Source organism: Furipterus horrens, unplaced genomic scaffold (assembly GCF_987537825.1).
Source record: "Furipterus horrens unplaced genomic scaffold, mFurHor1.1.pri manual_scaffold_13, whole genome shotgun sequence".
Lineage (NCBI taxonomy): Eukaryota > Metazoa > Chordata > Mammalia > Chiroptera > Furipteridae > Furipterus > Furipterus horrens.
The window spans coordinates 32,529,046-32,544,034 of NW_028327183.1; the positions used below are offsets into that span (position 1 = coordinate 32,529,046).

A 14,989-nucleotide genomic window follows, 5' to 3' on the forward strand; every position below is an offset into this window, starting at 1 on the left:
AAATATAAGCCACCAAACAATTAGTTCTTTTTTTCATTAAAGAGAAAGTGTGTGAAAGTCATAAAGAAAGAAAAAATAGGGGGGAGAGGGAAGAGAGAAAGAGACAGAGAGAGAGAGAGAGAGAGAGAGAGAGCAGTGGACGAGCCAGTGGTGTTCCAGCCGCTGTCCACCCTCCTCCGTTGTCTAAAGCTCGGTGGGAGGTTCTGAGGATGATTGAAGAGGTTGTTGCGTGAGATCATCAGGTAGCTGAGGAAGTTGCGTTGAATGCAGTTTTTGTTGGTTCTGTGTTTTCTTTTGGAGAGAAGCAGTAGCAGCAGTGACTCTAATGGTCGGGCTCCCAGGGCCCGGCGAAGCATCCGGCAACCGGGGCCGGGCGGGGTTGGTGGGTGCATGTCTGTGGGCCGAGCAGCGGGTCTGGGAGGGTCAGCGGGGTGCGGCGTCCAGTGGGCCAGGTGAGCCTGGGCGAGATGGCCCTGTGGAGCCACCTTCGCTGGGGCTGGCAGCACCCGTGGGCAGGCAGGGGCCCAGGCTGACGGTGGCGTCGGGCTGTCCTGGCACCGGGTCAGCCACCACTGCCGAGGGGCCCTGCAGGCTCTGGCCACATACGTGGTGGTGCTTCTCCCAGTCCTTGTGCTGGCAGAAGGAGCCACAGTAGCGGGCTGCATTGCAGCCGCTGCAGGTCTCACTGGCCTTGCGTCCACAGTTCCAGCAGCTCTGGATTGGGGGAAGGAGATGGTTGGGGTGGGCCAGGGCTGGGCCACTCCAAATCCCCAGAGTACCCAGCCTGGCTGCAGAATGGGGAAATGTACTCTCTAGACAAACCAGCTTAGACCCAGTCAGGGCATCAAATGAGACAGAAAGACCCCAAAGGGCTACAGCCTGTGGTGACCATTGGCAGACACAGCCCCCTCACTGGGACATTTTCGGGGAACGGGCTCACACTACTGGGCTGCACAGCTCTAGCCCACCCCAGATAGTTTCATGCTGGGTTTACAGGACCACGGGGTCCTCATGAGGGCAGGGAGCCACAGCTCTTTCCTTTCTTACAGGAAGCCCTTCCACCCTACCAGGGCTCCAATACAGACTATGGGGACCCGGGCAGAATAAAGACCACCACATTCCAACGTGGGATGCATGGCAGGCCTGCCCCGGTCACGTCCTTCCCATTGGGCCTCTGCTCCATTTTCGTGGGACAAGCATAACTCAGACAGCCATGTGAGCAGAAGGTGGGCAGGGACACTGTTGAAGGCCCCAGGTTCCGGGACAGGAAGCCCAAACCTGCCCTAGGGAGAGGCTAAGTGCCTGTTTAGCCGCCAAAGCCTCTCAGACTCCGATACTTCCTGCTGTCCCCGGCTCATTCTGCTCAGCCACATTGGTCTCCTGCAATCCTCACTCGGGGCCACGCATGCCCGGCCCCCACCTGGCCTTTGTCCCTGCTGCTCCCTCCGGGGATGACACTGTTCCCTGATCCAAGCATGCTGGCCCACTTCCTCCAGGTCTGCTCAGACATCACTGCTCTTAGCTCTGCCTGACACACCAGCCTTTTTCCTACACAGACCCACAGCCTGAAATGCTCTAGGCCTCATGTCCAAACACCAGCATGATAGTAATCTCAGACTTTCCTGCATGTGCACACGTATCAGGAGCTGAGGAGGTGCTTTAGATGCCACCTGGGGTCTTTACATCACCCTCTTGTCGCCTGCTTTCATAGGTTAGAGAACATGAACTTTGGTGTCTGCAAGCTTGGATACAAATAATGTCTCCACCAATTCCTAGGCTGTGACCTTGGGCAAGTTACTGCCCCTCCGGAGCGCTCAATTTCCATCTGCACAATGGGGACACCCACAGGACCCACCTAACCAGGCTGTGGCGCCCTGAGAGCTCACAGGGCTGCCAAGAAGGCAGAGCAGCCCTGGACCTGGACTCAGGGAGCATGGAGTGGGCACCTACCTCACTGGAGTCCTCCTGCTGGTTGACAACAGTGAGGGCATCCTCTGAGGCCTGCCGCCTGGCCTCGGCCAGCGCCCGCTCCATCTTGGCACGCTCGGTGCTGATGAGCTCGTGGGCTTTCCGCTCGGCGTCTGACACAGCTTTCTGCAGCTCAGACATTGCTTGCCGCTTCACCTCATTCACTGCCTCCTCTGCAAAAGGACATGTGGCCATGGGCATGTGGGCCAGTTTACCCAGGTCTCTGGGGCCTTCTGCCTGTAACCCTGGGGTGAGGACTGTGCACAAAGGAGCATTCCCACACAGTTGTGCGAGCAGCTTCATGGGGTGAATCTCCAGGCCCGCCCTCTCCTGAAGTGTTCTCAAACTCTAGCGTGCAGCAGTAGATTCAATGCAGGGGGCTTGGAAGGGTCCTCAAATCTGTATACCTAACAAGTTCCAAGTGCTGCTGCTGCTGGTCTCGGCACCCACTTTGAGAACCACAGCTGTATTGTCCTGCCCGTGGACAGTCTGCCTTCCCCTGCGGCCCATCCAGAAGCAGTCCAGGGAGTGCCCGGTCCAGGACTCTGCATTGTTATTTCCCCTCAAAGCCCTCTTGTCTCCCCCACACTTGCCATGGCTGCCTGTTCATGCCTGAGGATCCAGTATACTGTTTTTGCTGTGGCCAGAGAGCCTGCTCAGACTATACCCTGCCCTCTGACATTGGGAACAATATGACCCCCCGCCCCTATTAAACCACCCCTCTGGCCTTTCAGACCTGCCTCAGCTCACCTGGCAGTACTGTTCTTGCAGCACAGCGTGAGACAGGCTGGGGTGGGATTAAGCAGGGCCCCCATTTAAGGGGCAGAGATAGCTTTTGGGCCTCCCATCTAAGTGTTTGCACACTGTGTGCTGAGTTGCTGGCAGTGCCAACTGTAGCCACCTGCCCCAATGTCCCCACATGAACTCCACATGGTTGCCACCAAGGGTCCCATGAAGCCCCACTGTGTGCCATATGGAGGCAAAGAGGACAGGCCAAGGAAAACGAGAATTCCCATCTTCCTGTCCAGGTCTGTCCCCTGCCCTGATCTAGGACTGGCTCCTCAGCCTCCAACCCTGAGCTGGGCCCCTCTACTCGCTCTGCTTTTAAGATCCTGACATTGCCTACCTCTAAATCACACTTCACCCTGAATTCACCCACAAATCAAAACACATCTGGGGTCCTACCTCTTCTCTGCACCGCCACCACCCCTGAGGACCTGCCTGGCTCCCTTACTGCCCATGGGCTCCAGCTTCTGCCCAGCCCCTTCCCAAAGTCTGTTCCCACAGTGCAATTAATGTCCCCTGCAGCACTCCTTGTTGCCACACTGTGCACTATGCCCAGAAGGCCACACAGATTCCAGCTCTAAGCGCCTCTCTCTCTCTCTCTCTCTCTCTCTCCCTCTCTCTCTCTCTCTCTCTCTCTCTCTCTCTCTCTCTCTCTCTCTCTCTCTCTCTCTCTCTCGTGTGTGTGTGCGCGTGCGCGCACTCGTGTGCATGTTGGGCCTGAGGCCCTGCTTGTTTTACTGAGCATGGTGCTTTTCCCTGGCAACTGTCCTATCCTGGACATGAAATGCACTGTCACTCCTCTGTGAGCCCCATCTGTGAAGCCTTATGAACTTTACCCTGAGCTGGGGGCCCAGCTGAGCCACCCCCACCAGATGGAAAGAAGCTCCTTACAGATAGGGCAAGAGGATCTGGGCCTGTGGCCCCCAGCTCTCTCCCTCACTGTCCCCACTCACCAGCCTTCCTCCAGATCTCCTCAGGCATGTAGCTGGAGAGGGTCCTAGGCATGAACTCCCGGTGCACATCTGAAACACAGGGGGTGGAATCACACAGAGGATGGGGTCACAGGGCCACAGTGTGAGTGTTTCCTTGGCAGGGGTCCCGAGATACCCATGGTGGAAATGCTGTATCAGTTGCGAGGGTGCAGGCAGGACAGTGCCCGGAAGGTGGATGCTTTGGACTGATGGACCTTAGATTTAACTGGGAGCCTCTCTTGGTCTCTCATCATCATCCAGGAGATGAGTGGAGACCCACAGGCCGCCAGAACTCTGTGTCTGGGCTTCCTAGTGGGCCAGGCAGCGTCTTTGTGCAGAGCAGAAAAGGTGCCCCTTTTCCAGGTGAAACTGTTTGAGTGGTATTTTATCCCAGAGCCTGGATGAGACCCTGCTGGCCTCAGTCCTGGGCACCCCCTTCATGTGCCTTACAGGGTCCCCTAGACCACCCGTGCTGCTGTCTCTATCACTCCTTCTGCCCCTCCCCCCACCAGCACGCACCTAGCTGAGACCCCTCTGCCCCAGCCGAGCTGCCGAGGGGCCGGGGGGTGGTGGTTGTGGGGCCCTTCTTGGTGTCCTCAGCGTCGCTGTAGCGCCGGACCCAGTGGTTGAGCTCCTCACGGTCAGCCTCCTGGCACCGGCGCAGCACAGTGAGGGACCGCCGTGTCTTCTCGGCCATGTCCATGATGCAGTTCAGGAGCTGCGGGTGGTGGTCGGGTGGCCTAAGCACGTAGGGCCCTTTTCCCACACTGCTGGGCCTTGGCCAGCCCCACTGCCTGCAAAGACCCCTGAACAGCTGGGGCAGGGCTGCAGACGGCCCACTGCTCTCTCCCCAGAGAGCACCAGGCCTGGGGGAGGCTTGACTGAATATAGGGACCTTGGGCCCTCCTTGCAAACCTCGAGGTGTGGTCTTCCCCACAGAGCAGACGTGGCCAGCACCACTCTGGGCACCACACCATCTGCCTCGGCTTTCTCCCCAAAAGGAAACAGAGGCAATGGTAAACCTGGAAATGGTATTGAAGGCGTCCCACCCCCATGCCAAGTGACCTTCTTTGGGGAGACTCTCTGCTGGAGCAGAGAATGGGAGGTTTTGCGGGGCTGACTGGAAGTAGAGGGTGCGCAGAGGTGGGTGCTCTGCCACCCCGCGCTCCCAGACTGCACCCTCCTCAAGGCCTTGCCCCGTGCCCCCCAGGTGGGCACAGAGCAAGGGGGAGCCTGCCTGAGCCCTGTTCCTGCAGCCCCACAGGTTGGGCAGAGCCCCTGGAGTAGTTGCATCACCTGTGTCCCGGCCTGGACACTCACATTGTTGAGGTGCTTCCACTCCTCAGCCCACTCGCGCTCTGTGAGCCTGTGGTCGATCACTTCCTCTGGCCGTGACCCATGGACCGCTGCAGGAGGGGAGTGGATGTTCAGGCCCCACCCATGCTCCCAGGCCCCACCTCACACTCCTCCAAGTCCCACCCTGAGCTCCCTAGGCCCCTCCATAGGCTGTGCCCACCTAAGATAGAGCAGATGAAGAAGAGAACCTCAGGCACTGACCTTCTGCCCGTTGAACTGAGGGGGTCAGAAACAGGCCTGGCCTGTACTCAAGGCTTGAGATGAAAAGACACATGTCCCCATTCCTTGCTCTGGCTTTGGCCACCCTTCCCTTACCTCCTTGCCTCCAAATCCCACTGTTTTCACTTTTTCTGCTCCCTACTGACAACCCAGGCTGCCTCAGGCCTCACTTCTGAGGCCTCGCCATTGCTCAGGGGCCAGCCATCTGGACTCCTGTGTATCTGTCAAAGCCCAGGGTATAGGCCCCTTCTCCACAGTATCCCTGGGCCTACAGGATTCCTTAAGCCCCGTATATCTCTGGTTGTTTAGTAACTGTAGGTGCTTCCTTGTTTAATCTCAGTCTTCTCCCCAACTCCCAACAGGCTGTGTCAGTCCACAGGGCAGGGCAGGGCTGACATGTCCTGTTCTGTGTCCCTGGGCTGAGCTGTGGCCCAGCAAGTGCTCCAGCTTATCTGCTGGGTCTCAAATGAACCGGTCCAACTGTGGTTTCCTGGGAGACAGGAGGCCAGGAAGCCAGTAGTCCTGATGATCATTCCCTGTGGGACCTGAGACCATCATTTTGCTTTATCGAGCCTCAGTTTCCCTACCTTGACTGTCTCAGGGGGTGTGAGAAAACTTTCAGAAGGCGAGTTGGTAGAGCCCGGGGACAAACAGGCTCTGTGCCAAGTGCTTTACATCTTGCATCCCTGCATTGACCTTGAAGGAGGCTCTGCTGCCATTCACAATTTACAGATGAGAGAACTGAGGCTGCTTAAGGGGACATCTTTGCCCAAGGTCACCCTGAGCAGACCAGTGCCTTCAGCCACTGGTTGGTATGGTTCCAGGGACTCAACCAATGAAGTGCCCTTCCCCCAATAAGAAACAAAACCTCCGTGAGCTGTGAAAGGAGTGCCTGTGCGGCCGTGTCTGGGTGTCCTCACTGTGGCTCCTCTCATGGTTCCTGACCTACCTAATGCTCTCACCCCCATTGTTTTGGGTGCCCCTGCCTGTGTTGGGTGACACAATGCCATGACAGAATCTGGTCTGAGGTCTCTTTGTTCAGACCTTTTTCATCTCCTAAGGGTCTTCTGGCCCCACAAACTCAAAATGCCTCCCCAACTTGCAGAAGGAGTGAGCGGTGGCAGCCGCAATCCACTGTCCTCAGCCCTGCCCTGTTGCATGCGGAGCCAAGGCCTTCGCCAACGCCCTGACCAAAATAGTGGTTGAGATCTGTCTGACAGCTGGCATCTATTTTTGCATTAGCAGAAGCGGGTGGGAATAGCACCTGCCTGACCCAGCCACAGGGAGCCAGACGCTGTCACCTGCTGCCTGGGCAGGGGCCCTGGAAGCTTACACAGGGTAGGGGTGAGGAGACAGCCTTGTACGGAGCAAGGCCTCTGCTGACCCTGTCTCTGGGCCCCTCATTGGTGCCCTGGGCCTCTGTCTGTTTCTAGGCTGTTCTCCCAATACACTGTGGGTATCCTAGAGGTAGTCTGTGGTCCTGTTCATCTCTTTGTTCCCAGAGGATGGTCAGTGGTCAGGTAGACATGGCTAGAAGACTTTGGGTATGTCAGTTATGCTCTCTGGGCTTCAGTCTCCTCATCTGTGATGTGGGTGTGTTAATATCACACATATGTCAGAACATATTATGGCCCACTTTAAGAATTGAGTAAAGGATAAAAATGTAAGCAAGAGGTGAGCCCTTCACCCCAGACTTGTCACCACTGTTATTAGCAAGGGCTAGGCCTCAGAGCACCCACGCTGCACCAGGTTAACTCCTTTGGTCCTTACATGACCCCAAGGGCTGAGACTCCTTTTAGAATCAGCCAACAGAGGAGGAAACTGAGGCACAGCAGTCACATGACCTGTCCAAGGGCGGACCATGGGGAATCAGAGGAGCTCAGAGGACAAGGCAGTCCTGAGCCCTCGCTCTTACCATGATACCTCTGCTCCACCCAGAACCTGGGCCTCCCCCATCTCCTTCCTCCACATGGCTCATCCAGTGACCATCTTCTTACAAATCTCGTGTTTTGGTATTCATTTTCATCCCACTCTCAGAGCAGGATGGGCATGTGTGGTCAGTAGGGCTCAGTGAGAGCTCATGAGTCTTAGGGGGTGTCCGTTTCCCCATAGAGTTCCCAGCCATGCCTTGGAGGCAGGGGCTGCAGCTCCTGTGATTTGGGGACCCCATATGCTAGAACTGCCTGTAAACAGGCTCCCCCTGGCTGGCCTGTGCATCCCACCTGTGATAATGTGACTTATAGGAAATATTTGGTCATTCAGATGACCAAAATCTCTCTCTCCTATGTGGTCTTCATCCAGGGTTCCTGGCTCACTGTTCCCAAAACCCTTGGAATTTCCTAAGCGTAATGAGTGATAAAGGTGTCTTCTGTTAATGGTAATGAGGTGACTTTGGAATAGGATAAGGGCTGGTTTCTCAGAGAACCAACCTTGTGAGTAAACGGTTCAACTTTCAATCCCACCCATGACCTTCAGGTTGGGGAGATGGGCTGGAGGTTGAATCAATTGCCAATGGTCAATGATTTAATCAATCATGGCTAGGTAGTGCAGCCTTCATAAAACCTCAAAGGAAGGTTGGGAGAGCTTCTGGGTTGATGACCATGGAGATTTTGAGGGAGTGATATGCTCAGAGAGGGCATGGAAACTCCTTATGCTTCCCCCATACCTTGCCCTGTAGTAAGTAAATGTCTGTCTGAGTTCTGTGAGCCATTCTAGCAAAGTAACTGAATCCAAGGTGGGGGTATGGGAACCTCTGATTTTCAGTTATTTGGTCAGAAGCATGGGTGACAACCTGGACTTGTGACTGGCATTGGAAGGGGGTGGGCAGTCTTATAGGACTGAACCCTTAACCTATGGGACCTAATGCTATCTCCAGGTAGATAATGACAGAATTGAGTTCAATTGTAAGACACTATGCTGGTGTCCAAGAATTGCTGGGTGTTGTGTGGGAAGCAACCCCCCCCATGGAGATTGGACCCAGGAACCTAATTTATTGCCCTCCCTGTGCCCCAGCGCAGAGCCTGGCAGCCTCCCTTTTCTTGTCTCTATAAGGGGATGAATACACCTATGCAGGGCCAAGGGCAACTGAAGTGTGTGTGCCCAGCAGATGGCCAGAGCCCCTCAAGTTGAGTGCCTCTAGGTCCCCCAGGTCCCACACCTGTCTGTACCTGCCTCAGTCCAACTGGGGCCCCAGGACAGGTAACATCCACAACCATGCCCCCGGGGAGGGAAGGGACCTCTTGGGACCTGAGGGTGAGGCTGTTGAACTCCCCCATAGGGGGAAGTCCAGGAAAGGGGGTTCTCCTTCAGAAGCTTCCCAGCATAGCCTAGCCAGTGGGGATCCCCTCTGGGCTCTGGGGCAAGTTCTCCACTCAAATCCCTTCTCTATACCCACTTCCTCTGAGTCTCTCCTGCACAGACATATGCACACAGTAGCTCTTGAATGCCCCTCCCCCCACATAGGTGCACGTTTGCTCCTGCTAACATGCACACACATGTGCCACCCCCTATCCCCAGGGCACTGCTCACTGAGTTGCCGATGGCGTTCCCGAAGCTCCCGGGGGTCAGGGTGGCGGTAGGGGTCACGGGAGTGGTGGGCCAAGGCCATGTCCTCGAGGCGGTAGTGTGGCGGCGTGGGGTGGGGCAGCCCATTGCTGGGGCTGTAGCGCTGGGCGGGGCTCAGGGTGCACGGCCGTTTGCTGAGGGGGTCAGGGTGCAGCGGGTCGCGGTCTGACCCATTCTCTTTGGTCCTGGCCCAGAGAGTGGGCAGGAGGCCAGTGGTCATGGAACCAGGAGCCGTGGATAGAGGTCCAAGCAGGAGGGGTAAGAGGGAGACAGAGGTGGTGGACAGAGAAAGAGCAAGGGAGAGACAGAGACAGAGAGAGATTAGACCAGTCCATGGGGACCCAGCCTTGATTCCTGTCCCTGGTGTGCAGGCTCCAGGGCCCAGAGGTTGTGAAGCCTGAGCCTCTACCGAGAGAATGAAGAGAGGAAAACACCCTCTCTGGCAGCAGGACAAGAACCCATCTCTGAGCCAGTAGTGAGGGCCAGCCCACGCGCTTGGGTACCTCAGGCTCCTGGACACTTGGGGTCCACATCTAGCACAAAGGGAATAGCCATGGAATTTTCTCCAGACAGTCACCCCTCCTGCTTATTCCCTTGTCCACCCAGGGGGACACCTGAGTCCTCAGGAGGCCTCAATACAAGCTGACAGGGCAGCCTCTCAGAGCTTCAGCCTGTGCAGTGGGCCTTGCAGGTAAGGCTGAACCTTACCAGCCTGCTCCCTTGTTGTGGGCAATGGCATTGACCCGCATTCTCTCAGCATCAGAACTAGGATGCCTGCTGAGCTATGGTACCAGAGTCAACTCTGGTTCCTCCACAATCTCCCTTCCCAGCCACAGAAAGCCCTCAAGGTACCTGTCAGGTGTCCTCCTCTTGCCATTCTCATTGACTTCGAGCAGGAGCTCTGAGGAATCAATGGGGGAAGAGGCGTTGGCATCCAGCAGGAGCTGCTCATGCTGGGCCAGGTACTGGGCAGGGGTCTGCTTGGCCAGGCGGGCACAGTGCAGGAGCTCCCGCTGCAGCAGGGGTAGGTTTGCCTGTGGTGAGGAGAGAGGGGCTTTGGCCTCACTGCTGATGGAGGTCAGGGCATGAGGGTACACAGCTTTGCTCTGATATCAGGCAGGGAGAGTGATGGCCAGCCTTGCTGTGTGGCTTTAGGCAAGTTGCATGACCTCTCTGGGTATTGAGTTTCTCCACGACAACCTGAGTGTAAGGGCAGGGAGGATGGCTAGGCAGGACTGTGCCTACCCCAGGGCACAGAGTGATTTGGGGTGCAGTGGGACCTGAGCCCAGATCCTAGTCTCCCAGGCTGGGACTTCTCCAATTCACTGAGCATCTGGAGAAGGCAACGAGGGGCTCATGATAATGATTCCTTGCCTGTGCCCATGGAAGCAGGCACCAGATTACCCAGTTTGGAGAAGGAAACTGGGGTCTGGGAGAGGAAGTGGACAGCCCTGCACACAGGTAACTACAGAGAGAGGAGCTGGGAGTAGGACTCCAGTGTGCCTGCTCTAGACCCGTGTGTGCTGGTGGAAAGCCCCTGCATGGCGTTGAATGAAGCTTGGAGCTTAGACTACGCACCTTAGTGTGCCAGTACCGCTCCAAGCAGTCATGCGTGTCACAGCCCAAGGCTGTACTGCTCGTGGTCCTTACAACCACTGGGGATGGATATGGTGACTTGGTTCCACATTTATGGGTAAGGACACTGGGGCACAGGGGGTGGAATGATACATTGGGGGAGCACAGGATTGAGATGCAGATCCCGCCTGTGACAACCATGCATAACGGCTGTGCCTTCCTGCCTGTGCCCCTGCCCTGGCTCTGGGCCTCTCAGAATGCACTGCTGGGCAGTAAGTGGGATCCTTATGTATCTTCCCAAGAGTCTTCCCAGAGCTCCTGTGGGGAGGAGTGAGAAAGCTGGATGGAGGCCCAGCGGCAGGCCACTTGGGAGAGCCAGAGTTCTAAGTATTTGTAAATAAATACAATTCCCCGACTTTCTCATGGCATTTCAAAGCTGCCACACAGCCCTCTCCTGCCTCTGCCTCCCCAGAACCCATTAGCACACCCGGACCCAATCAAGCAGCCGATGCAGTTTTGTCAAGCAGCGCCGGCTGCCAGGCCTGTTTTTCTATTTGGATAGCTGAACGGGGGCCAGCCCGCCATCTGTCGAACATGTTAGGAGCATGAGCTGGGAAAGGAGGTCCCGGGAGGTCTGAAGACGCCAAACATCCTCCTCTCCCTCGCCGGCCCCTCCTCTCCTGAGCAGCCTCCCCTTGGCTGGCCCGGCAGGGCGGGGACAGCACGGGCACCGGCTGGTTGCTGTTGGGATGGTGGAAACATCTGGATTCTTGGCCGGCTGGGGCCAGCTGGGAGCCGGGGCCACGGGTGGAGGCTGGCTGGGCAGGGCAGCCTCTTCCAGCCTCTGGAAAGCTCCACCACCCAGCCACGCAGTCTTGAGCTCAGGAGAGGGTGCTGAAGACCCAGGATCTTTGGCTGGGGGGAACAGGGACCCCAGCCCTTCTATCCAGAAGAAATGGATAGAGCCTGTGGGGAGTCATGTCTCAAAGAGTCCCCCAGGCAGCAGCCCCCATGGTGTCCCAAAGACCCCAGTGCCAGGGAGGCCTCACCACTTTGATGCTGGACAGACTAAACTGGTGGCAAAGCTCTGTGAACCTCAACTCCACCATCTGAACAACGGTTCTCACGCTGCAGAAAAGCGTGGAACTACTCTCTTCACAGAGGGGAACTCTGCCCAGAGGGAAACCAGGGTTTGTAAAAACAGCCACAATAATGGTGTTAGTTGAGCTGACGTCTCCCACTTAATGATGGTTTATGATGTTTCTGCTGCTTCATCAAGCACCTCCTCTCACGCCCCCGGAGACTGTGTGACTGGAGGCCCTATGGGCAGCCAACCCTGCTGTGTGTGGGACCTTGGGCAAGTCACTTAACTCCTCTGACTTCTGCCTCATCTGCAACTGGAGCTGTGAGAAGCACCTGCTCCTCCCGCCCTGGACATGAGGGGCTCCTGGGAGCTTCTTATGAATGAACTCATCTACCCCTGGCCCCATGAGACAGGCTGTCATGTCCCCAGTGATGGAGAGAGGACTGAGGCTGGAAAATTTCAGAAGCCCGTAGTTGGAGCTGGGGTTTGAGCCAGGCAGCTGCCCAAGCTGCACTCTGAGCCACAGTTCCTATCTCCCTGCAGTACAGCACCTGCAAGGACCCCGCGGCACGGTGTGTCACTGCTGCCCACACAGTGGGCTGGAACACCACTGTGTCAGCGAAGGTCAGAGAGAGAATCAAGGTGGCACAGTGGGCCGGGCAGGGGGCATGCCCGCTGGGATCCCCCACAGCACTCTGCTTTCTAAAGCAGCCAGGGCTCTTACAACAACAAGGGTAGGGGCTGCCCCCCAGGGAGGACCTTGGGGCCCTTCTGGAGCCTTGTCAACAAGCCCTGGAAACAGAACTGGCTGCACCCCAGGGGCTCCATGTCAGTGAGAGGAATGGACTCTGTGTCCTTGCCAGTCCTGTGGACCCAGGGCCCTGGGTGGGATCCCAGACCCCAGGTGTTGCAGGTGGGCCCCTCACCCTATAGGAAGAGCAATCTAGGCACCAAAGCCCTAATAACACATGAGAACTGCTGTGGGCAGAGGGAAAACTGAGGCAGAGAGGCACCTCAGCAGGCAATGCCAGGCTGGGCATGTCTTGTCCAGCGCCTTATTGGGGTGTGCCTGGGAGGATGCTGGTGTGCAAGGCACAGTGGGCAGCAAGTGGGCAAGGCCTGGCTGGGGCAAGCAGGGGACACGGATGTTGGCCCTACCGCTGCTCCTCGGATAAACAAGGGCAGCTGACGTGGGCAGGCGGGACATCTGCTGTAAATATTTGATCCGACAGAATAAGCAGGCGCACTGTGTCCCCAAAGATGGGGAGCGGTGGAGTCAGCAGTAAGTTGAAAGGAGGAGAGAGAAGGGAAGGGCTCCTAATGAATTGCAAATGACTGCCAGATGGGCCCAAACCCTGCTCCATGCCAGCAGCCTCTTTGTCGCCAGCTCAGGAGTGTGAGCACAGTGGGGTGTGGTTGGGAGGGCAGGAAGGAGGGAGGGAGGAAGCAGATGTGGGGGCACAATGTGGGGTTCCCTTGGCAAAGGACTGCCGGGAACAAGATGCTGACCTGGGGCATACCCTGCAAAGGCGCTGGGTGGTGGGGAGCATAGTTTGGAGTCCAGTGGAGCCAGGTTCTAGCCTTGGCTCCATCTCTCCACCATCAGGGGAGGCCTCAGGGCCTCAGTTTCCCCACTTGTTAACCTGGAACTATTCTTGTACTGCCTCTCCTCACAGGGCTGCTGGGGGTCAGCAGGGCAGTGTCAAGAAAGCTTTGCAAAGTATGCCTCCTTGGCAGAACATTTTTAAATCCCCAGATAATGATAGCCAATTCTTCACAGGCATTGCTTCATGCAATCTTCCCAACAGCCTGAAAATGATTCCAATTTCACAGCTGCAGAAACTGAGGCATGGAGGGGTGAACCAGCCTGGCCCCAGCCAACGGGGAACTCAGTTACAGGGGCAGTACTTCAACCCAGTCTGATCAGTCCTCAAGATCCTCTGGAAGGCAGCCCCAGCAGGGCCTGGCCATGCAGGGAGTAGGGCTCGCTCTGGAAGTATCTCAGAGGCCTGGGAAATGAGAGCCCTGGGGATAGGCCAGCAACACTCAGTGGGGCATCCCCCAAGTAAGCCCCACAGAACCCTGACCTCGGGAGGTGCCCAGCAGCAAAGGGTCATGGGATCAAATACATTTGGGAATTGTTTCATCTCAGCCCTTCTGGGAGGTAGGTGACCCTCATTTCAGGGAATGAAGACCCTGAGGAGTACTGCAGTGAAGACATTATTCTAACACGGTTGAGACCTGTGCTTGTCCTTGTTAAAATGCAAGTTCTGGTTCACTGCATCTGCATCGGTGCTGCCGAGAGGCCCTGGTCAGTTGTTTGTCTTCCATGTTTGACCACATGATCTTCTATATATCTTATAGCATTCATCTATTTATTCACCTTTTCACGAACACAACTACCCATCGCCTGTCTGTCCACCCATCTGTCCCTCTGTCTGTCCACTGTCCCTTTTCCCCTCACTGTGTTCCAGCTACATAGCTCCCTCACTGCCCCTCAAATACAGCAGGCACACCCTGCCTCAGGGCCTCTGTACATGCTTGGAAGGAAAGCTCTGTGCCCTGCTATCCATTGGGTTCCCTCCCTTCCTTCCTCAGCCCTCATCATTTGCCCCCTCCTTGTGTCACATGCTACAGAGTTTATAGCTGTTGCTGCTTGGCTCCCTCCCCTCCCTCCAGGCCACCGGCTGGCACCAGAAGGGATTGTGTCTGCTTTGTTCACGACTATATCCCTAAGCTTCAAACAGTACCTGGCACATAGTAGGTGTTCAAAAAATAGTTGTCCATTAGAAAAGTGCCTTTGGCCAATAATAACGGGGCTGACTGGGGAGTTTAGTCTTAGAGCACTTGGGTTCTAGTGAGAGCTGCTCCCCTGGGAACCAAATGGGCTGAGTATGATGCCTGGTCAGAGCTGGCAGGGAATGGACTTGGGGCTCCAAGGGGAGGCCTTGGCATGAGGGAGCAGGGTTTGCTGTTACCTTTAGGAAAGGGATGACAAATGGGCGCAGTGGAAAGTTGGTGGCCTCCTGGAGCTTGGAATGAAACTCCTCAATGGTCAGTGTAGAGTTCTGAGGGAAGAAAACCGCCAGGCATCAGCCCAAGCCCCGTCCACCCACCCCAGAGAGGGCAGGAGGCCCCAGGGCTGGGCACAGCCCAGTGTCACCGCGTCCTTGCTCAGCAGACACGTCCTCTGAGGCCATGCTGCCCGCACTCACCACAAGCCCCAGCACAAGGGTGCGCACACGCTCCCCGATCTCTGGGGAGATGTCACTGCCGAACTGCTGCAGGGTGGTGAGGAAGCGCTTGAGTTTGCTGAGCTGCCGCGCCCCGCAGGCTGGGGGCAGGTGTTGTGTGGACAGTGAGGCCGTGGACGAGGTGGCTGGGCCATTGCTGAAGCCATTGGGTGTGGATGGGGTGCCGTTGATGGCCGTTGGCGAGTGGCTGCTGCCGTTCATCACTGTAGGGG

General features: G+C 56.6%; 1 protein-coding gene across 6 annotated transcripts in view; it reads right to left on the reverse strand.

Annotated features, from left to right (window-relative positions):
- CBFA2T3 (CBFA2/RUNX1 partner transcriptional co-repressor 3) overlaps window positions 1-14,989 on the reverse strand; it is a 95,339-nt gene that overhangs the window by 4,807 nt on the left and 75,543 nt on the right. For 4 of the 6 annotated variants that reach the window (XM_090259296.1, XM_090259295.1, XM_090259297.1 and 1 more), the window contains 9 exons: window positions 14,739-14,980; window positions 14,502-14,591; window positions 9,717-9,898; window positions 8,829-9,049; window positions 5,046-5,131; window positions 4,245-4,443; window positions 3,708-3,776; window positions 1,951-2,141; window positions 20-714 (listed from right to left, as the gene is read on the reverse strand). In XM_090259296.1, the coding sequence (XP_090115422.1) occupies window positions 424-714; window positions 1,951-2,141; window positions 3,708-3,776; window positions 4,245-4,443; window positions 5,046-5,131; window positions 8,829-9,049; window positions 9,717-9,898; window positions 14,502-14,591; window positions 14,739-14,980 (1,571 nt within the window). In that variant the 3' untranslated portion in view covers window positions 20-423. Of the gene's footprint in view, window positions 1-19; window positions 715-1,950; window positions 2,142-3,707; window positions 3,777-4,244; window positions 4,444-5,045; window positions 5,132-8,828; window positions 9,050-9,716; window positions 9,899-14,501; window positions 14,592-14,738; window positions 14,981-14,989 lie in introns of those variants that run through there. The other 2 variants (XR_016507611.1, XM_090259299.1) reach the window with 1 other exon arrangement.